This window comes from Clarias gariepinus, chromosome 23 (assembly GCF_024256425.1).
Source record: "Clarias gariepinus isolate MV-2021 ecotype Netherlands chromosome 23, CGAR_prim_01v2, whole genome shotgun sequence".
In the NCBI taxonomy this organism is placed as follows: Eukaryota; Metazoa; Chordata; class Actinopteri; order Siluriformes; family Clariidae; genus Clarias; species Clarias gariepinus.
This window is the reverse complement of record NC_071122.1, coordinates 5,197,218-5,219,746: the sequence shown is the minus strand read 5'-3', so window position 1 is coordinate 5,219,746 and position 22,529 is coordinate 5,197,218. Positions and strand designations below refer to the sequence as shown.

The following is a 22,529-nucleotide window of genomic DNA, read 5'->3' as shown; positions in this document are numbered from 1 at the left end:
AGTAGACCTGAGTATCTTAGCAAACCTGTTTATGATCTGACCGAGAATCTATCAGGAGTTTTATTCAGGAATGAGATTGAGGTTATTCTTCCGCTTATTAATATTATTATTATTATTATGGGTTAGCACTAAAAATCGGGAGCTATTCGGCTAAACCGACGCTCTCATGGCTAAGTGTCTTGTCAGTGGCTAATAATGCTAAGTGGTGGTTAAACCTGCAGCAGCCAGACACATATACTGTACACATCACATATATCTGTGAGTATTTTCAGGAGATACTTACAACTGACAACATGTTTAGCTAGCAAAACTCGATAACTCCATTATGGAAATAAAATTATTTTATTAAAACTTATATATGTATATATTTTTATAAACCGCTTGCTTAAATTTTGCGGTACTTGTGTTTAAACTAACAGACCAGACAGCTAAACAACATTAGCTAAGGCTGTTGTAGCTTGTTGGTATCTCGCCTTATTATAAGTTTTACTGAAATACCTTTTTTTAGAAATTACAATAAAACAATTTTGTATTCAGTACATTAACTAACATTCAAAACATTTCCTGCTCTAAAAAGTTCAGAATCATATTTTACAACAAAAGTCAGAGTGGTTTATATCTCGAGCTGAGTTATCTGACAACCTTTTTATCTGCTCAAGATAAGAACATGTTTATATCTAAGCCATGCAGGATGGTTAAAGCAACAATTACTGTAACTGACTTGTAAGCTAGGTGAAATCTTAGTTAGCACGCCTGATATGATAGTTAGCTATTTAGCAGAGATGTAACGCCACTGCAAAGACAAAAAAAAACTGCACAACCTGATGAAAACTAACAGAAGCTACTTTAGTTGTTCTATAGTATCTATAACTTTACTTTTTATTTAATACTTTATATACAGTATTTGTATATACTTGATGATGTATGACATGATGTAAAAGAAAACACGATTTATCAGTACTGTAGCTCTTCTGTGCGAACGGACCAGACGGAATAGCCTTTACTCTACAAGTGCATTAGTGACACCTGGAAGCCTATAACCTTGTCACAAGTTTTCCTTTCTTGGTTTCCACTGGATTTCCTTCCTTGAAGCACTTTGATCACAGCAGACCGGGAACATCCAACTGTAATTTTGGAGTTTCTCTGACCCAGCCATACATACGTCATCTAGACATCATAATTTGGCCCTCGTCACAGTCGCACAAATCCTTACACTTGCCCACTTTTCCTTACTTAAAACACATTAACTTCAGCGACAAAATGCTTACTTGCTGCGTAATGTATATATATATCACACCCACTTCCGGGCACCACTGTAACAAGATAATCGTCGTTATTCATGTCATTTTTCAGGGGTCATAATGTTATGGCTGATCAGTACATATTATAGTATACAACAGTCCTAGTATCTATACTGTACGTTACCAGATCTTTGAAGTATTATATGCTGAAGTATTTATGTTTATCGTGGAAAATACAGTGTATACATTTACATATATGAGTGTTATGTCTATGTCAAGATTCTTTTTATCCTATTGAAAATCTGACTTAATCAGTGCTTTAATTAATATTCAAACATTTGCTGCTTGGAAAAGAAAAAAGAAAAAAAAGCTTATGACCAAAATCAGGCCAGAACGGGTTTATATCCCAAGCTGCCACGTTTTCTACACCATAACCGATTATAAGCCTGAAAAACGTTCATCACAGTACATCACACACGGTTAACGTCTCTCTCACACGCAAGCACTCAATTTCTCGCGTATATGCACAGTCTCCGCTCTCTCTCTCTATCTCCCCCTCATCCCCATAGCCGTCCTCGCTCCTTCCCCATCCCTCGTCTCCATGGAGCGGCGAGCAAACTTTTAATGCGAGCAATGCGAGTGGTGAGTCGTGCTCAGCAAAGTGCCATCTCAGCATCAGTGCTTTAATGATTAATGCCACACTGATGTCCTCAATTAATTTCCTATTACGACACAGAAGGCCGCAACCAGCCGATTCCAAATCTCTCACATCTCCTCATTTGTTTAAGAGCCATCTCTAGTCCCGTGGCAGATGCCTGTCGGGAGCTCAGAGTGTGTGCGTATGTGTGCACATGCGTGCATGTGTGTGTATGTGTGTGACTATGTTTATATCTATTTCAGTAAAAGAGAGAAGATAGAGCCATCGGAATAATATTTGCTTTTTGTATTGCTAGTCAAAATATATATTTTTTCCTCTCCAAGAAAATCCCCGAAAGAGATCCGCTTTTCTCGTGCAGGGTTTTTTTTTTTTTTCTTCTCTGTGTTTGATCTAGATTTAGTCTGACACATACATTCACAGCTATCAAATATCCGCTCTTCATAAAGCAGCGAATCAAATTTTATGCATTGGATTTTCCTTCTTGTTTTATTTTTCCTTTGCTTTTTTTTTTTTTTTTTTTTTTTTTAACCAACATCGCCCCCTCAGGACTGTCAGAGCATTTCGATTTAAGAATCTCTCTCTTTCTCTCCCTCCCTCTCTCTCTCTCTCTCTCTCTCTCTCTCTCTCTCTCGGGGTGGTGAAAGCGCTTCTGAGAACGCAGCTCTTTTATTCCATTATGTGCTCTGAAGACAGCTGATGGAAGATTGCAGGTGAAACGTCTGGATCTTATCGACTCGGTGCTTCAGTTTATCGGAAAGAAACCAGCCTGGCACCATGGTTATCATGAGCCCAGTGCCCAGCATCAGACAGCTCCACTCTGAGGGAGAACACTTCCCCCAAAACCCTTCATAATCACATTCATTAGGCTAATAAAGCCAGGATCCGATCCTTAAACGAGCACTCTTAGTCTCTAACTTTCATATATATACTTACTGTAGAGAAGGCAGCACAGCCGAGCGTGTGTGTGTGTGTGTGTGTGTCTAGTTGGCACACCGGTTCCCAGGTAAAGATGGCCTGCTGTATAGGTTTTAAATGCACAGCACCTACACACACACACATATCATTGTCCATGTACATAAAGCCCTCAGCGTGTGTGAGGGAAATTGCCCTTGAAATGTATGTGTGTTTGTATGTGTGTGTGTGTGTGTGTGTGACTGCGGTGCCCTGGGCAGCGGCCTGCTTAATGATGGTCACACAATGCTATCTATCATCACACACACTTTGCAGCCAGGCCAGCTATTAAACACAGCCTAGAGCATTGCATTGCACACACACACACATATATACTGTATAAGAACAGATATACATTTTGTATGAAGTGCAACCATGCAGCTATTAAACAGCCCCGGGTCTCCTGCGAACACACCACACACAGACTGGCAAGAGCCAGATACAAAAATACATTATGATAGAAATCACACACACACACACACACACACACACACATATACACAAGGTTCAATCTCCAGCATTGCCACGCCCACTGCCCTCGGTGTATAGAAAGTTTTCGAAATACGTTTTCGAAGTTGTGTCACTCCGTGTAATTTTAAGCTTTTAAGTCTTAACCTGTAATTTAAATCCTAATAACCTTCATCTAAAAACCACTTCACACTGAACGTGTTTCTGATTCGAAAGGAGGGAGGAGCCTATGATTTCCAGTTCATTTAGTAAAATAAAAGAGCGTTAGAACGAGAAGCTGGTGAGAGCATGAGTTCCTGTGTGATCTGATCATAAGTGTAACCAGGGTTCGTGTAACCATGTGATCTGATCACTCAAACCGCATTCAGAGACGAATGTCTGGACGTCCGTACAGCAGCGAAGGAACACCTAATCGACGGCACTGTTCTTCTAACCTTAAAATGTTTCAGCCCCAACACTGCAAGACTACTCGTAAATCTCATTGTACAGTAGCGCGATCTCCCGCACTAGCCTAATGGACAAAGAAGATACTTGGGAGGGTGCAAGATGCCTGATCTCCATATGGGTGAAAATTTTTAAACCAGCACGAAAGACGATTTGTGAGTTCCTGCAGCGTAGATCATGAAAACCCTGCTCCAGTGGTAATGGTACGAGAACTGTACTGAAAGTAATGTTAAAGTTGGCGTAACCTTTTTATTACCTGCCATACATAATTTATGCCCAACATAAGACTGCACATGTAAGTAGAGTAACTCTTACTCTACATAAATGCATTACTCAAAATAGTCTCCATGACAAAGAACGCTGAATCTGACTCTTTAAAAATCTCTTTTGTCATAGTTGACGGTCTCCAACCGCCACTACAGAATGTTTACAGAAACGACACCATTGACCAGAACAATTTGTATAGCACTTTTAACAATGGTCATTGATGCTAGGCAGCTTACGGAATCAAAAGAAAATTAGTGAAATGAGTTTGAAATGCATGAGAAAATATGACTGAATCAGAAGCTGAGATGAAGAGTGAGCCGAGAGGAAAAACTCCCTGAGATGGCATCAGGAAGAAACCTTTAGAGGAACCAGACTCAACGGGGAACCCATTTAGGTTTGGGTGATAACGAATAGCAGGGATTGTTGTGCTGGAGGTTTAATAAAACATGTCAGGTGTTTAAGTTAACATGGAGTCCAGTTTCATTATTGGAGGCTCAGGTACGAAACTGTAGGAAACTCCGGTTCACTTCCTGGTTGTTTTGTATTTCATTCATGTTTCGTTAAATCTAAAGTTTTTGGCCATAGCTACGTTTGCTGTGTTGGTTTTTTTGTTTATAATGTGGACATGTGACTGTTCACCTTCATTTACATCCAGCTTCGGTTCTCATGACACCTGCATTTCTGGTTATAACAGGTGCAACATGTACATGTTGGCTCCTGATGCACTCCAGGCTCACTTTACTCCATGTGACGCTCTTCCAAGTTCTTGAGTCAGCTTTGCATGACAATCGTCTTCTTTTCCTACCAAAACTTTCCCTTCCAGTCCACTTTACATGAATATGCTTGGATGCAGCACCTTCCTTGGATTATCCTGTTTGTGGATGGTGTCAGGGATCATCTTTTGGACATCTATAAAGTCAGCAGTTTTTCTTGTGATCATGACGTAACTAAACCAAGAGAATGAATAGTAATTTAATAAAATTCCAAATGAAATTCTGGAGATACTAAATTTTTATAAAAACAAAAAAGGCCTAAAGTATTTGACTTTACATGTAATAAATGTTGTAATAAATTTAAGTAGGAAAAAAAAAAAATAACTAGGTATTCTACTACTACTACTACTGCTAATAATAATAATAATAATAATAATAATAATAATAAATCTTGATTTCCGTTCTTTCACATACGGTTGTCCCGCTCATGCAGTGCTTCTTCCCCAATTAGAAATTACTAAATTGTTTAATATGAACTAACGGTTGTATGATCTAGCTCGTTTTAATACTGTAACATTGTCATGAAAGGTCATAGAGCGCCATGTGCTAGGATACATAGTTGTCATGGTGACGGTTACGGCTGGAGAGAGTGTTGTGTGATGTTGCTTAGGATTTAAATACACCTTGTCTGGAGGACAAATAATACACCCCACCTGATGTACAAGAATTTTGACAGGCTGAAGATAAAAGGGTTAACCTAATACCGCGTGGGTTACATTATTTTACACACACACACACTCTCACAGACACACACACACACACACACACACATGTGCACACAATATCATGATTGGATTTGGTCTGATGATTTTAATTTCATCATAAGCATGGATGTTCCTGATGTTCTCCCCGAGCACAATGCATCCTGGCAGCATGATACCCATTTTACTTTAGTCGCAACTCAGCTGTCGGCTCATCACACACACACGCACACACACATCAGGGAAACACACTCACAGTCCTTCACACACGCTGCATATAATAGGACACACAACGTTATATATAGAGTGTGTGTTTGATTCCTCCTACCTGTTAGGTATCCTTACATAGACACCTGTGTGTGTGTGTGTGTGTGTGTGTGTGTGTGTGTGTGTGTGTGTGTGTGTGTGTGTGTGTGTGTGTGTGTGCGACACAGAATGTCAGCTGAAGTGTTGGATGTAGAGCAGGTACAGAAGAGCTGGCAAAGTGACAGTCAACACACACACACACACACACACACACACACACGCTTGATGCATGACATCCCACTTTATACAAACAAGTAAACCAAACGTACACAGATGAAGAGCCAGTATAAGAGAGGTTCTTCCTCTCCAGTTAATTTATTGCCTTTGGCAAGATGAAATGCATTTTTTAAGTTGTTGTTATGTATTGGAAACTGTGCTTGTGTGTGTGTGTGTGTGTGTGTGTGTGTGTGTGTGTGTGTGTGTGTGTGTGTGTGGTTGTGTGTGCGTGGGTGACTTGTACAGAGACCTGTTGCCAAGCTACAGCAGCACCAACAGCAAGCCATGAGCAACAGCAGCTCTCCTACCGCGAGATAAAAAACAGAGAGACGGCAAGATTGTGGGATTTTAGCTTTATTTATTTTATCGAATAGACTTTAATACGGAGCTCTGACTGAGACTCGGGTCGGATCTTTAGCAAAAGCATATGCGCATCAGCATTTAACCAAAACACACATCAGCAAATAGAGTGGAGGAAAGCCAGGATGATGAGCAGACACACACACACACACACACACACACACACATACACATGCGTGGCCTGGCACCGTGACCGTGCAACACCTGATGATTCAGTAAAACTGTAGCATAGCCTCTTAAAATCTCGACTCTTAAAAATACGCCTGCTTGTATTCCTTCTAGTCCTTTTACCTCTTCGAGGGACATTTGGATGAAAAAGTTTGACACGGAATGCAGAAATGCATTAAAACCTGTTTATGTTCATAATAATACTTTAAACTAGTTTAAATAACCTTAATCAGGTTACTGTAATGTAATCCTACTAGAATTATCTGTGGACAAGAGAAAGACCAAAAAAAAAGCCGTGTTTAGGTAAATCCATCCTTTAAGTATAAAGAAAATATGGACGCTTTGATCCACCGATCCAGGATGAGGAACGGGTGAAGCTGATTGCTTGGTTCTGGTCACATGACCTGCGGTGCGCTTGTGGCATTCTGAAAAGGGTTTTATCTCTCATGGAAAACCACTTAATGCTTTAAAAAAATAATGACGTGAAATAAATTAATAACAGTGAGTAAAAATATCTTAAATATTGTCAATTTGAGCTCCTTTTATAAGATAACAATAAACCCAATTTAAGATTATTAAAGCTATTGTTAGACATTTAATTCATTTTCACCTTGAAACTGTCTTGTTCCACTAGCAGGAAAATGTAGAAATAATTAGTCTTTTTAAAAAAAAAAAAACGAAGCTTTTTATGATTTTTTTTTTCTTTTTTAATGCTTGAGTGAAGCACAAATTTTCCCAAATATTACAAAACAGCATACAATTACCGAAGTATTTTCCACTCCTGATCACAATCTTTTAAAATCTTAGCAATGAAAATATGCGGAGTTCCTACTTCTCTACTGTTTTATACGATTACAATAAACCAAGTGTAAGAATATTAATATTTAGACATACTTTACTATTTTAACTTTGTGCTTTCGCTTATCTTTAGAAATTAATTTTAAATACACAGATCAGCCACAACACTAGCACCACAGCCAGCTGCACTGCATAACACTGGTTATCAATTATATACCAGTGAACTGGTGGCAGGATCATCAAGGGAACCCACCCGCAGGGGCCAAGGTGCACCACAGCCCCCACACATGGGGCGCAGCAGGGTCCCGACGCGGCCCCCAAACTCCCCAGATCCCAGTCTGATCGGGCCCCCTTAGGATCACCAGACAAACAAGTGCAATTCACGGAGGCCTCACCCCATAACCCACAGCACCCAAAGGATCCGCTGGTTTAATGTTATGGCTGATCTAGAAACTGGATCACTAGTCTTAGACTTGGTTCATTGGAATATTATAATAAGACAAAAAAAATCTTAAAATTTACAATTTTAACAAAATTTTTACAAAAATATCATCAAATCAAGATGATATGACTCTCCTTAGATCTATAATCATGAATAAATTTGTCCACCACGCTTCAAGTTCGGGGGGAAAAAAAAAGGACCAAAAAATGCAGATTTGAGCTTCAGCTGTGAGACGATCGAGCGAGAAAGTCGGTCTAGGTTTAAATGTTAATAAAGCAGCTCATTTCTGTAACATATCTCAGTATGTTGCAGGTAGTCTTGCCCCATAGTTGTGTGTGTGTGTGTGTGTATGTGTGTGTGTGTGTGTGTGTGTGTGATATAAATAAATCAGTAGAATAAAGCAGTATAGTTGCACATGGATGTGAAATAAAGCAATGTGAGGCTTCACACCCCAGCAGTAAGCCCGTAGCATTCATGAAATTTATACCTCCATACTCGTTAAACCATCGATTTCCTCTTCGTCATGGAGAGCAGCACACACTCGCTTTTCCAAATCCGCAAATCCGTCTTCGCGCACGTGCATTTCCTCGCTTCGTCTGAAAGAACAAAAGAGGCTGAAGGTCAAAACTCAATACCAGTACAACAAAACACAGTTCTCTCTCTCTCTTACACACACACACACACACACAGACACAAACACTCCATACTTCCATACACCTTACACATGTACTTGTAATCACATCGGTTTCACAATAACGTACAGCCCATCACCTAGTCACACGTTTCTGACCTGTAGGCTGGATTAAAAAGCATTTAATACAAACACACACAGTGATTTGCGTCCTTGTGGTTTCCCTTCTCAAACCTTTAAATAAGTAAATAGAATAAAGCGTATGTGTGTGTGTGTGTGTGTGTGTGTGTGTGTGTGTGTGTGTGTGTGTGTGTGTGTGTGTGTGTGTGTTTTTGGCCCATGCTGAGGAAGAAAGCACAATCCAATTTGGTTATTGTTTGAGATGGAGATGAAATCTTTTCTCAAATCCACTGCAGGTATTGTCTCAACACCTTGAAATATTCATCTCCCTACCCTTCTCCAATCTAGCACCTGGCACGGCAAAATTAAAATGCTAATACGAGCGTCAGACAGAAGGCAGAAGGTAGGAGAGGAAAAGTTGATTTTTGAGTCTTTGGCACGGATTCGGAGAACTTTCCTCCCGTGCGTGGGCTGACGGAAGTGTTGAGACAAACGAGTTTCAGGTTGTTAAACGGCAGAGAACGGAGAATGCTCTGCACACGCAACTTGTCGTGGTAAACCGGTTGACGATAAAGACTTACGGAAGTGTGCGGTGGCGTAATCGCACCGTTAGACTGATCAGCTGGCATAGTGAACGCAGACACGCAAGATGTTTTACTCCTCAAGCGCTTACAGGGGGGGTGAAATTGTCTTGGTGATAATTATGGCACATGTTAGGAGGAGTGTATGTTCTCAAAACTTCTCCAAGATAGAAATCGTTGTTGTTGTTTCCTAAGCTTGTGGATAAAATATTGGAACATTGGAAAATAAACTGTAGCAAGTGAAAATATCGTGAAGCTATTTAAAGTTAATTAGTTTCTTATTATAAGAAACCAAATAAAAGATTATAAGATTATTTTCAATGTTTCTGGATATATTATATATTTTAAGTATTAATTTTACGCTCTGGACATGCTCTAGTGTTTTGTCTTGTTACCTTGTAAAAAAAAAAAAAAGTTGATAAGAAAGACGTTTATAGCTGCTATAATGTACAGAACCAGTCAAAAGTTTGGACACACCTTCTAATTAAGTGTTTTTTGTTTCGTGATTTATTTTCTACATTCTAGAATAATACTGGAGATTTCACGAAATAACACATACGGAATGAGGTAATTACGTAACAACAACAGTCAGTGGTTATTTTAAGACGTGAAGACAAAATAAAGTCTTCTGCTTCAGTGTTTTAGATCTTTTTGTCAGATGTTACTATGGTACACTGACGTATAATTGCAAGCATTTCATAAAGTACTTTTTTTATTGACAATTGCATTAGAGTTATGCAAAGAGTCAATATTTGCAGCTATACTTCTTTTTCAGGACCTCTGCAATTCACCGTGGCATGCTGTCAATCAACTTCTGGGCCACATCCTGACTGATGGCAGCCCGTTCTTGCATAATCAGTGCTTGGAGTTTGTCAGAATTTGTTCCTTAATAAAACTACTCAAGAAAAGCACAGATATGTCAAATATGTACTTATGTGCAGTAATGAAGTACAGTGCATGTACTCAGTTACCTCCCACCTCTGTATGTACAGTATGCCACAGAGAAGAAAGAGATTGATATATGTAAATTATTTACACTTTTGAAATTAATTTAAATCGTTCTTTGTTGTTACTTCCAAGGTTTTTTTTTTTTTTATTATTTTGAAACCAAGAAATCGACAGAGCAAACATGTACAATTTGGCAACATTATAATATCCTTTGCAAGTTAAGTAACTCTTATAATATAATATTTGCACCAAATTTTTTAATTCTTCAGTAAGATTTATTCATTAACACTAGCATTTAGCTGACTTTCCGCTTCAGAAGCACCAACTGTCCTCATTGTAGAACGAGAAGGATGTTCTTATCTCCTCTTAGAAATCTTTCAGAATGTCCAGGTCAACCAGGTCATCACTCCGCTGAGGTTTTTCGTCAAATTCTGTTAGCAGTATACTGCAAAAACTGTTAGCATCTTCATGTCTTATGTCAAGTGAATTTTTTTTTCTAATCTAAACAAACCGATCTACTGTATAATTTCTTAAAAATAAGAAAAATGTTTTGTTCTATTGGCCAAAATCCTTTGCAAAATTTTGGGGAATTTATTTCTTAAAAGAAGCAAAATTATCCCCCCAGAGAACAAGACATTTGCAATTTTAGTGGCATTTGACTAGACATATGCTTATGATTATTTATTACTTAATTATACATCGGCTTAGCAAGATTAAAAAATATTTCACTTGCTAAGACATCATTTTTTTTCTAGTGAGAAAGGAGGATTTTGAGATTCCTAGCTGTTTGTTTTGAAACAGTCCTTCCTCAGCCTCAACAACACTTTATCCTCTTTTAAATAAAAATCAGAAATCAGAAAAGAAGGGCACTATCAGTAGTAAAGTGTACTGTAATTGCATGTGTATATTTCCTAGGACAACTATTTACACTTGTTGCATGTGTTTGTAAGTAAAAATAAAACACTGCTAAATACCCAGATAACACTCAAACCTCTCTGCCACAATCCACAAATCTGAGCATAAATGATTAGTCTTGTTTTAAGTAAAATCCAGAACCACGGTTCCTTTTAAACGTTGGAAGCTGCTAGGTCTGTGAGTCGATAGCGCATTTCCTTCGAGTCTTCTTGTGTGTAAGAGAGCTGCTTTGATTACTGGCTGGAAAGGGATTGGAGCCAGATTTCTGCGGTCCCCAAAGCGATTCATGTCCCCTTTCCGCACGGTCGATGCGGCCCCAGGCCAGCTTAATGTGCTCTAAGCAATACCTATTACTCATACGCTGTCAATTTAGGTAATTTATTGCCGTAATTCTGCCCTCGTATGAATTGTGGCAGTTCAGAGTTTGTAAATACTTTGAAGTTAATTGAGGGCATCAGTTCCTGCGAGAGCGAGCAAGGTGTGTGCGAGAGATTGTGCATGCTTTGCCAATTAGCATCTCTCCCACCTCCTGCTTCCAATCTCAAAACAACTCGCAGCGTTTAGCGCTTTCGCATCCCCGAGCTTGTTCCAGACTCTCTCCCGGAACGGCGAGCGTGTTGCAGGGATGTCATCGAGAGTGGGTTAATTTAACTGCCTCGGTGTCAGACGAGCTCCGGGCAGCTCCTCTGTAAAGACATGATGTTTTATTATTTAAGTCTTCCAACTGCTTCGATTGAGCGATGAGATTTTGTTTTTCACACTCTCTATTAAGTAACAACCTTGACCTATGGTTTTTGTCTTTCCTTTTCAATTTCCATTTGCTTTTGTCTTCTTTGACTGCCTCCTCCTCCTCCGCCTCTTTTCCCTCTCGTTATGTTCGCTCTTTCATCTCATCAGAGAACTATTCTCTCTCCCTAACTCCCTTCCTCCGTCTCTCTTTTCACACATGTGTGTGTGTGTGTGTGTGTGTGTGTTTCTCTCTCTCTCCACCCCAGAACCCAGACATCGTTCTGGTCCACTACCTTAACGTCCCAGCCATAGAGGATTGTGGGAAGCCATGCGGTCCAATCCTGTGCTCAATCAACACCGACAAGAAGGAGTGGGCCAAATGGACCAAGGAGGAGCTCATCAGCCAGCTCAAACCCATGTGTGAGTATTTATGATATCTTAGAGGATGTAAATATCCCAGTGTTCAGCCGGTTCTTATTCCTCCTCTCTCCATTAAGACTGAAAATAAAAACACACACTGCATCAGTTTCATGGCAATTACACCACACGATTAAAGCCATCCGTTGAGCTGGGACGAATATTAAGCTTATAAATCATACACGTCAGGGTATATATGTGAGAGGGGGGTTATTTTTTCCCCAGCAGTCCATCACATCTCCCAAATTGAAGACAGCAAGTTGCCAAAAGCCTGACAAACTGAAGATCACTCCTGAGTAGTTCTGACAACGCTCCCTGAGCCCGCTGTGCGTATGACCTTATACGAGTCCGTCCGGAGGATCGACTCACTCAGTGCATTGACAGGTAGCTGTCATTTCCAGCGTAGAGCCTCAAACAGGAGGACACACTCGTACCGAGATTAAAAACTTTGAAAAGTCAGACAACGCCTCGTCTCGTGCTGGTTTCTCAGCTGCTTCATTACGCAGTCTGTAAAAGCATCTGTATATTTGAGTGACTTTTAAATCTCAACACACTTCACCGCGTCATTAACTTCATGATGTGCTGTGGCAATGAGGAAAGGGCAAGCAAACACCACTCACATCCAAATCTCTTTGACCGACCTTCTGGAACAACTGTGCCATCCGTGCTGCTATACTGCCATCTAGTGCTGAAACGCCAGTACTGCAAATCAGTATTTCGTGTGAATTTAAATTTTTTTCGCAGACTCAGGCAAAAACCCAGGATCTGCTGACTCTCCTTCCTTCGTTCCCCAAGTCATGAATTTTAAATGAGTTGGTTTTGCACTAGATTCTCGGGTTAAATACCCCACCACACCCCACCCCACCCCTCCTCCGACACTCCTGGCGCTTATTTAGTTAGCACGCATTTGCTTGCTTTACAATTTAAACTTCTTTAGTAGCTATTGATTGGTAGTCATGTCTGTTTTCGCTCCAGCAGATTAAAAAGGATGCTCGTAATTGATGAGGTGCACGCCTGTGCTGTGGAATTCCGATTAAGGAGCAGACGCGATAGCTTTATAGCTTTTGCCCCATGTTAGCTCTTGTTCCGCTCCACTACCAATCCCATCACGGCACACTCAGCACATGAACAGCATGGCTACACTCTGGTACTGGAGAAAAATAAGAAACCACGTTAGGCAGAGCTGTAGGAGCTGTTCAGCACACGCCATCACACTCTCCTCATGTTTGCTAAATGTGATACTGCCATAGAATACGGTCCAATAAACGCAATGAATAAAACTATTTATAAGCATCGTTTATAAACCTATAATTATATTGGGAGAGTCAGACTGCGGTGCAAATGCACATCCCAAATATTTTAACTGGGGTTATGGTCTGGTCTCTGTGGTGGCCATCCATGTGTGAAAAAGATATACATAGCATAGATCTATCTGTCTTTTTGTTTGAAAATTAAAAAAAATTAAAGGCCCTTTATCGGGAAATGTGTCAGAGTTTGGTACAATTTGCTGCTGTGTGTGAGGCAAAAAAAAAACAACATTTTTACTGTGCGTGATATTTTGAAATGGAGTCACCTACTAAAATATATTGCAGCAGTTGATAAGTTCCTATTTTAAGCAGTTTGTGAGTTCATAGACTTGAACACTAGGCTGCAGTCATTTTTAGTGTCAACCTGGGTATCTTCAAGCTGTCCATACTGGTGCGCTTAACATCTCTCATAGGATGGAGCTAATCCACATAAATGGATAAATCCCACCCTGCACAAATAGTAGACATGCCCTATAGTTATAATTTCTGCACAAAGAGACTTGCTGCTCAATTGGTGTTAGTGACTAGTGGTGGTGTTCTTCACATAAGATTTTGATGCATCGTGTCTTAGAGCGTTAAAAGCTTTTGTTGTCTAATGATAAAGACTTGTCTGAACTCCATAATCTGTGTATAGTTTCAACCAAAACTTTTTCCATAATAATAATTTAGAGATAAACATTAATTAGTAGATAAAAAGTATAATAATAATTTTGTTGTTAGAGTATTATTGTTGTTGTTGTTGTTGTTGTTTTTAACACAGGCAACTTTGACTCACAAAATCACTTGTGTTTTTTTTTCTTTACTTTTTTGGAACTAGTATATTATCTATTAAACCCCAGTTATGCTAGAGTTATAGACACATTATATACACACATTATATAGTACAACACATTTTTTGATAAAATAGTCAGGACACAACATGTGACTGCGGTGTTAGAACATTTGCTCAGGACACAGCTTTAACTGAGACACATAAAAAGTTGTGTTATTGACACAGGATTAGGTTTAAAAAAGTCAATTTTCAGTAATAAATAAATGTATTCCCATACGCAGCTAGACTACTGATATTGATTTATACTTTTTACTAAAACTGTAAAATAGATTTAAATGACCAAATAATTGTTAACATACAGAACTTGAACCAAAATATTAGATACGATCTTCTGATGAGAGTCACATTAGGCACCACTAACCACTAACATCATCAACTAAGAGACAGTTAATAGGTCGTTGGCATGGTGACGTAGTGGTTAGTACTGTATCCTCCCACCTCCAGGGTCAAGGGTTTGTTTCCAGCCTCGGGTCTCACGCACGTACGTGTGGAGTTTGCATGTACTTGATGGGTTTCCACCCACAGACCAAAATATGCAGATTATCTCTAATTTAATTTACAAATTGCCCAACGTGAGTGAGTATTGAGTTTTTGTGAACTTGCTAATATGCACCTCACCCAGGGTGTTCAACGCTTCTTGCCCCAAGTCCCATGGGATAGGCTCTAGCCCTCCCGTGACTCTGTACAGTATAAGTGGCATAAAGAAAGAGTAAGATAGTGACTTTAATTTGACCAAATAGAAACACAAAAAAAATAGAAGAAAATAGAAAAGACTGAATTTATACTTGAAAATATTTTTTTTATTAGTTATTTTTTGTGTGATTGTTTTTTTTTTTATCAAAAAAATCTTAAATATTAGAAATTAAATTAGGGTGATTTTTATTAAAATTTTACATAATTTGTTGCATTTTACATAATTTTTTACATAAAATTAACATACATGATTGTTACAATGTTATACAATTAAATTAACATAAAATCAACATAAAATTAACATAACACATAATAGTTACATAATTAAATAAAAGAAAAAAACAGTTAAGTGTTTTTGAATTATTATTATTATTATTATTATTATTAATATTATGACAAAATCAAAAAATTTAAAATCAAAAAATCTAATTTAAAAAACTACTTTTCTACTTTATTATATTTATTTTATTAATGATTTCTTTTAAAGTTCATTTTAATTGTGTGACTAAGCTGTGTGTTTGGTTATTTCTCTATTATAAGTACCTCCTTTGTTTTTATACTTTTAGTAGTTTTTAAAGAGAGATCAGCTGATAGTCAAGGTTTCAGTGTCTGGCTCGGAAAAGCAAAAGTGCCATTGTGTATTGTCTCTAATCTAAACCGCAGTGGGAGTAGTGAGTAGTCGTGCTGAATATAACTGGCTGGATTTTATTACTGTGAATAGAGAGGTCAGCCGTGACGGTACTCCGTGTGGTCAGGGAGCATGAGGCTTTCTCTCCCTTGCAGTGCCAGTAGAGGGAGCTGGTGAGGTGGTGGGCGCTGATGCGCTGCCCGCTGGTCTGTGTGGCTGTCTGGCTGACGTCTCTGTCTCCTCCTCTCTTCCGGCAGTTCATGGCATCAAGTGGACTTGCAGCAACGGGAACAGCAGCACCGGCTTCTCGGCTGAGCAGCTGGTGCAGCAGATCCTGGACAGCCACCAGACCAAGCCACCTCCCCGGACTCACAACTGCCTCTGCACAGGGACACTGGGTAAGGGAATGCCGGGCGGAGAAAAGACAGGGAAGGGCATGATTGCAAAGATTCTGGTCTTAACAGAGAAATGATGTAACATTATTGTAAGATAATGTCAAAAATTACATATCGTATTCCATTTTTCTTTTTTATGAAACAGCGATGTAAAGAACGGATAAAGCATTAAAGCAAAAGCATCTGAATGCAGACAGAGTATATTTCATTACTGTCTGGAGGGAATTGTTACTGAGAGGGTGTTTCCTCTGTGCGTGCAGAATTCACCCTAAAGCTCCTCTCAGCTTTAAATTCCATAAAAGTTACATCTTTACTGTGCTTTACAGTGTTTAAATAAATATCATAAAGAAGACCCTTTTTTACTTTAATACAAAAAAAAATGTTTAGACTGGTTTTATATGATCTGCTGAATATTACTTCCATAAAGCTAACAGTGTGATTAGTATAAAATAATTTGTAAGGAGCCATGGATGATGTGATAATGATTTCCCAAGTCAATATATCTAGTATGACCTCATCTTTGATCATTTAAACTTCTGTTAAAGTTATGAAGGCCTTAAATTCTCAGTTTTAATATGGATGTAAAACACTAATCAAAATAATGGATAATTTTAAATGAAAGATGCACAGTATTGAATTTTCATGTAAAATAAATCCTGAGATCCCACATATTTATACCGTATTGCTTGCATCCACTGTGTGGGCCAGAATACAGGTGGGATTTAGTATTGTGTCTGTGCAGTATAGATATTTGTCACTAGATGGCAGTCTTGTTGTACATATGAAGTTATTCCTCTCACCCCATGGCAAGCAAGGAAAATATATTTAAAGGGTGAGAATTACATGTCACTAAACAACAACATTTTCATTACAGGAATTTAATTTTTTCATTTTTCATCGCTAATATCAGCCAACAGAGTAAACATATAGTTTATACAGAACCATTTCAAGATAGACACAGTATAAACAGTGATTTATTGCCCCACAGCCACGATAAAACCCCATAAGAACGCATATGGAATAATATATTTATGCATAATAATGCTTTAGGCTCTCATACATTCAGCCCTGGTGTACGTATTTCTACATAAAACAAAAAGCTCATGCATATTCTTACCGCTGCATGTGTTCCTGTGTGCTCCAAATGTCCACAGGTGCTGGCAGCAGTCTGCATCACAAGTGTAATAGTGCCAAACACCGCATCATCTCCCCAAAGGTCGACCCGCGCTCTGCAGGTGCTTACAGCAGTACTCATTCTGAAGTCCAGAACAGTGATGTGTCTGAGGGCAAAACCGAGCACACCCATGGAGCGGGCAAAAACGGCAGAACAACGGGTGATGGGGCAGGTGGATCGACAGCACGGGAAAAGCGGAACAGCAAAGGAACGAAACCGGCTCTACTTCATCAGAACAGCATGGAGGTGTCCTCCACCAACCAGGTTGAGGTACCAGACACCACCCAAAGCTCACCTGTCTCCATCAGCAGCGGGTTAAACTCTGATCCAGACATCGCCGACAGCCCGGTGGTGACAGGTATGAGCCACGTGGCCTCCGTCATGAGCAGCCTCTCCCAGTCCGCCACTGTCTTCATGTCCGAGGTCACAGGCGATCCCGTGTACAGCATGTCTCCCACTGAAGATCCCAGTACTCATCTTCTAGGGCCAGAAACAGCCTCAAGCAGCTTGGTGCTGGCAGTCGCTCCTGACAGTCACAAATTTGCTTTTCCTGGAGCTGTGGGTGTGGGTTTAGGAGATGTAGGGTCTACAGAGAGGTTGGCAATGCTCTCTGCAGCTAGCATGTCAGAAGAGCTTGTTCTCTCTAGCAGCCTAGAGTCTGGGAGCATAAAGCTGCCTGAGACTACCATGAACTTTGACCCAGACTGCTTCCTCAATAACCCCAAGCAGGGCCAGACGTATGGAGGAAATGGGCTGAAGACAGAGGTCAGCAATGCCAGCAGCTGCAGCAATGGAGGGGTCCGCTGTTCGCCTTCTCTCACTGACAATGGTTATGGCTTCAACGCCTTACTGGTCAAGAATATAAAAACTGAGGACACATCATTTGAGCAGCAGCTGGCCAAAGAAGGTGGTTACCAGGTTGGAGAGGTGGTCAGTGGTGCGGGTAGCCTGTCCAGCTCCTCAGGCAGTGGCTCTACCCAGAGTTCACTGGCTCTGACACCAACTAGCTCATTACTCCAATCTGGAGGTGGCCTGAGCCCTAGCACCACACTGGAGCAGATGGATTTCAGTGCCATTGATGCCAAGCAGGACTACTCTTCTACCATAATGTCTGCTACAAGCTATGGTCAAGCTATACCCAGTCCCCAGCTGGCTCACCAGAGCCACTCTCCCAGTTTCTTTCTGCAGGGCTCACCCCAGTCCACTCAGACTCAAACACACCAGAACACTAGCTCTTCTCCTCAGAACTCACATGACGCCACTGCTTACATGGCTTTGTCCGTAGTCAAGACTGATTCAACAGGCACCAACGGACATCACCACCACCACCACCATGCTCATCAAGGCCAGCACACTGCATCCAACTGCAACGGCAGCTCACCAACTGAGAGAAACGGGCAAGGTGGCACTCTGCAACTTCTGCAGTACCAAAACCGCTTCACTGGTGCTAGCAAAGAACACGAGGAAGTAGGAGGACTGGAACAACCAGCCAACTCGGAAGGTCAGGAGACAGGTGGGCAGGAGAAGGAGACAGAAGACTTGCTGAAGGCCGGGGATCATCTGCAACACTGTGTGGGAAACGGGGCTGATGGCAGCGGAGCTACAGAGCACTACCTCCAGCAATCGGAGAGCACCAACATTAGAGCAGGAGGAGCGGGAGGAACGGGAACGGGCACGAATAATGGAGCCCTTTGTAACGGCACCGATGGAAACAGGTCAACCGGCAGTCCGCATCAGCAGCTCCAGCCACTCCTACAAGGAGCAGGGCTCGTCCAGGGGCTATTTAACAACATGGCTGCCCACCAGGCTCTGGCCACAAGTGGAGCTAATGGAGGAGGAATGGAGATCAGTCTGGATCACTTTGATGTCTCGTTCGGAAATCAATTTTCAGACCTCATCAACGATTTTATTTCAGTGGAAGGAGGAAACGGTGCAGCAATCAGTGGTCAAACGGGCAACGCACTCTACAGCCATCAGATAATGGCCCACTCAGGCACGGAAGGGCAAGTGTCATCTGGAGGAAGCAGCCAACAGGTTGCTGAAGAGGGGACCACCCATGGAACTGCAGGGTACAACTCTGGAGAAATCTGTCTGCAGCCTTGTTGCAGCCCGCAGTCAGCCCAGCCTGGGGCATTGGGATCAGACACTGGGCAGTTGGCGTACATGCAAGTAGATGAGGTAGTGTCTGCAGCAGTAGCTCATGGGGCCATGGGAATGCTTCAGAACACTGGGAGGCTGTTTGTGGTGACAGACTACTCACCAGAGTGGTCTTACCCAGAGGTGAGTAAGTCAGTGTGTCTGGGAGTATCATTTTCCTGGACACATGGGGTAATTTTGTCCTTGATTTGATTCTAAGCTCAGGTTACTCACTGTGCACATGTTTTCATTGAGTTCCTCTGGTGCTTTCCTCCATCTAATAGAAGTACTATAGAATTGCCATGACCAAGATATGGGAATTACTGAAAATGAATACATTTGTGCTGCTCAATGTACAAACCAGTTCCCAGAACACCTTGTGGTTGGTTTTCATGTAGCTGTGTTGTATCAAAACCACAAGATGGCAGCATTTAGACAAATAATGAAAGAAAATGAGACAAAAAAAAAAAAAGGACTAAGTTTTCTGTTTATTTACGTCAAATGGAAAATCAAACTAATTATGTAATGGGACGAAGGGACATTATATAGATTAACTCACAGAATCATGAAAGAGCCAGACAAAGCCTTTGGATATTCATTTCAATCTCCACCTACACTGTCTATGAGTCAGGCATAATAATTACTACTTGATGAATGTTGTATTCATTATTAAATTACTAAATGTGTACTTAATGTTGTAGGGTGGAGTGAAAGTTTTAATTACAGGACCATGGCAAGAGGCCAGCAGTGACTACACTTGCCTGTTTGATCAGATCACGGTTCCTGCCTCTCTCATTCAGCCCGGAGTGCTGCGATGTTACTGCCCAGGTAGGACATCAAACAGGACATGCATGCGTATAACTGTAGCCATGGACCAGGCTGTATTCATTTTCCTTTTGTCAATTTAAAAGTATTTTATAATAAAAATAAAAAATAAACTGAAATTTTTAGTTTTATGATATCAAGGTGTTTGCCGATGTCAAACGTACCCTGGTACAGGTGGTACCCTGACTGGTACCCTGACGTGATTTTGTCTAATCTACATACTAACGTAATAACATAAGTCACATGACTGTATAATTTATTATTAACTATTAAAGTCAGCTTCTATTATGAATGCATTATAGAGTCACTGATAAAAATTTCTATATTTTAAAAAATTGTCATAATATTATGTGGAAAAAAGTTATAAAACACTATAAAACCAGATGTTTGTGCACCCCTGACCAACTAAGAGGTACAAACCTGGTCCATCATAGTTTAGGTTTAAGCAGGATACGTGGAAATTCCTGTATAGATTACTGACTGAACTCACCTGCACTGAACACTGGAGCCTCCCTGACATCACTTCAGTGAATGAGCTAATCCCCACAGAAGCAAATCAAATGGAAAGCCCAGAAGAGTGAAGTGCATTATAACGGGACAGAAGGGATAAATCTGGAATGAGATGTTCAGTGATGGTGACACATTTTGGAAGTGTAATGGAACAGGTCTCCACATACTTTTGGCAATATAAGTGAGTTTTTTTAGAGAATGTGAATTCATAGTGTAATTCATAATGAGTTGGGGGGGGGTAGTAAGCATTTATATACTGTACATATAGTAATGCACCTGGAATACACATGCAGTTTAAACAATGTTTGCCAGTACTGAAACTGCTTCCAAGCAGTAGATTATGTATAAATGCCTTAAAAAGAGTGCATGTTTTTTCTCCTGTAGCTCACGACACAGGCCTGGTGACCCTTCAGGTGGCTGCCAGCAGCCATATCATCTCCAACTCGGTGGTGTTTGAGTATAAAGCACGTGCTCTCCCCGCCCTGCCCACCTCTCAGCACGACTGGCTCTCCCTGGACGGTAGGTTGCTTCCTTCATTTCGCATGTTCTTCACTGAGGTGCTGCTTTTTACACTGTGGTTCATTTACAAATATATATATACAGTGTTTGTACCTCCTGAAAGTCTTCATTTATCGTCATGGCATTTAGTTATTTTCATGAGTAGCTAGGAAGCTATTAAATCTAGTAAGCAAACATTTAATCATGTTCTCCAATTTGATTGGCGAGAAGGTCTACAAGCAGATCAGATTTACATTAATGCACTCAGGGGTCTAATAATAAACAGATTGTGTCCTTGTTCAACTGTTGATGCAGTGATGGTTTAATATTGATGTAAGGTGTCTCCAGTGCTAGAACAGTCAGAGATGAGGCTCTAACTTTATTTTCCAATCTATTAAATATAACAGGCGGGGAAAGATTTATTTCTTACCTTATTTGATGAAAGATAGATAGACATCATGGAAAAATCAAGAGAAGTCTACCAAGAATTGCGGACCTCCACAAGTGTGGCTCATCCTAAGGTGCAATTTCCACATGCCTGAAGGTCCCACCTTCATCCGTTCAGACAATAATATATTAAGTATTAAAAAACATGGGAATGTACAACCATCATACCGGTCAGCGAGGAGACGGATTCTGGTGTTTCCAGAGAGGATTTAAATTATTTTTTTTTTGGTGCGAAATGTGCGACAACTATGAGCTGGAAGGTTACACTGGGAGGAGAAAGCCATTGCTTCAAAACCATTATAAGACTACAGTTTGGAACTGCACATGGGGACTAAAATGTCTGTGGTCTGATGTTATAATTCAGGTGGGTTTTCAACATTAGACGTTTGTTTACAATGTGACCTGGCAACCCTGGTGAGCGCAGAGCGCATGAGTGAGCGTGCATGCATGAGAGTGAAAATGTAATTAGTTGTAATTCACTCAGTGGGTAAGATCTACTATGAGATATACTATGATCTATTACACCAGTGTCATAATCGTTTTTCTTTTTAATTCTGCAATGCTAAATAGCACGTTCTTGACTAGTCTTTTGCTCTGATACAGGATGTCTGTTTTTAAAACAGATGTGGTGTGGTGTGGTATGATGGTTAGCACTGTGGCCTTACACCTCCATGGTCAAGGGTTCGATTCCTGCCTCGGGTCTGTGTGTGGAGTTTGCAAGTTGGTGAATGATAGGATTCCTCCGGGTGCTCTGGTTTCCTCCCACGGTCAAAAAACATGCAGATTAGGCTAACTTGTAGTGTGTGAGTGAGTGTGTGTGAGTGTGCCCTGCGATAGACTGGCACTCCATCCAGGGTGTACCTTGGCTTTCTGCCCCAAGTCCCCTGGCATAGGCTCCAGGCCTCCCTTGACCCTTTACAGGATGAGCACTACAGTATATAGAATGAGTG

General features: G+C 40.5%; 1 protein-coding gene across 9 annotated transcripts in view; it reads left to right on the top strand.

Annotated features, from left to right (window-relative positions):
• LOC128511542 (calmodulin-binding transcription activator 1-like) overlaps window positions 1-22,529 on the top strand; it is a 259,680-nt gene that overhangs the window by 216,372 nt on the left and 20,779 nt on the right. For 7 of the 9 annotated variants that reach the window (XM_053484453.1, XM_053484451.1, XM_053484450.1 and 4 more), the window contains exons 6-10: window positions 11,984-12,137; window positions 15,852-15,992; window positions 17,144-19,443; window positions 20,001-20,127; window positions 21,019-21,153. In XM_053484453.1, coding sequence (XP_053340428.1) covers window positions 11,984-12,137; window positions 15,852-15,992; window positions 17,144-19,443; window positions 20,001-20,127; window positions 21,019-21,153 — 2,857 coding nt within the window. The remainder of the gene's footprint in view (window positions 1-11,983; window positions 12,138-15,851; window positions 15,993-17,143; window positions 19,444-20,000; window positions 20,128-21,018; window positions 21,154-22,529) is intronic. The other 2 variants (XM_053484454.1, XM_053484452.1) reach the window with 1 other exon arrangement.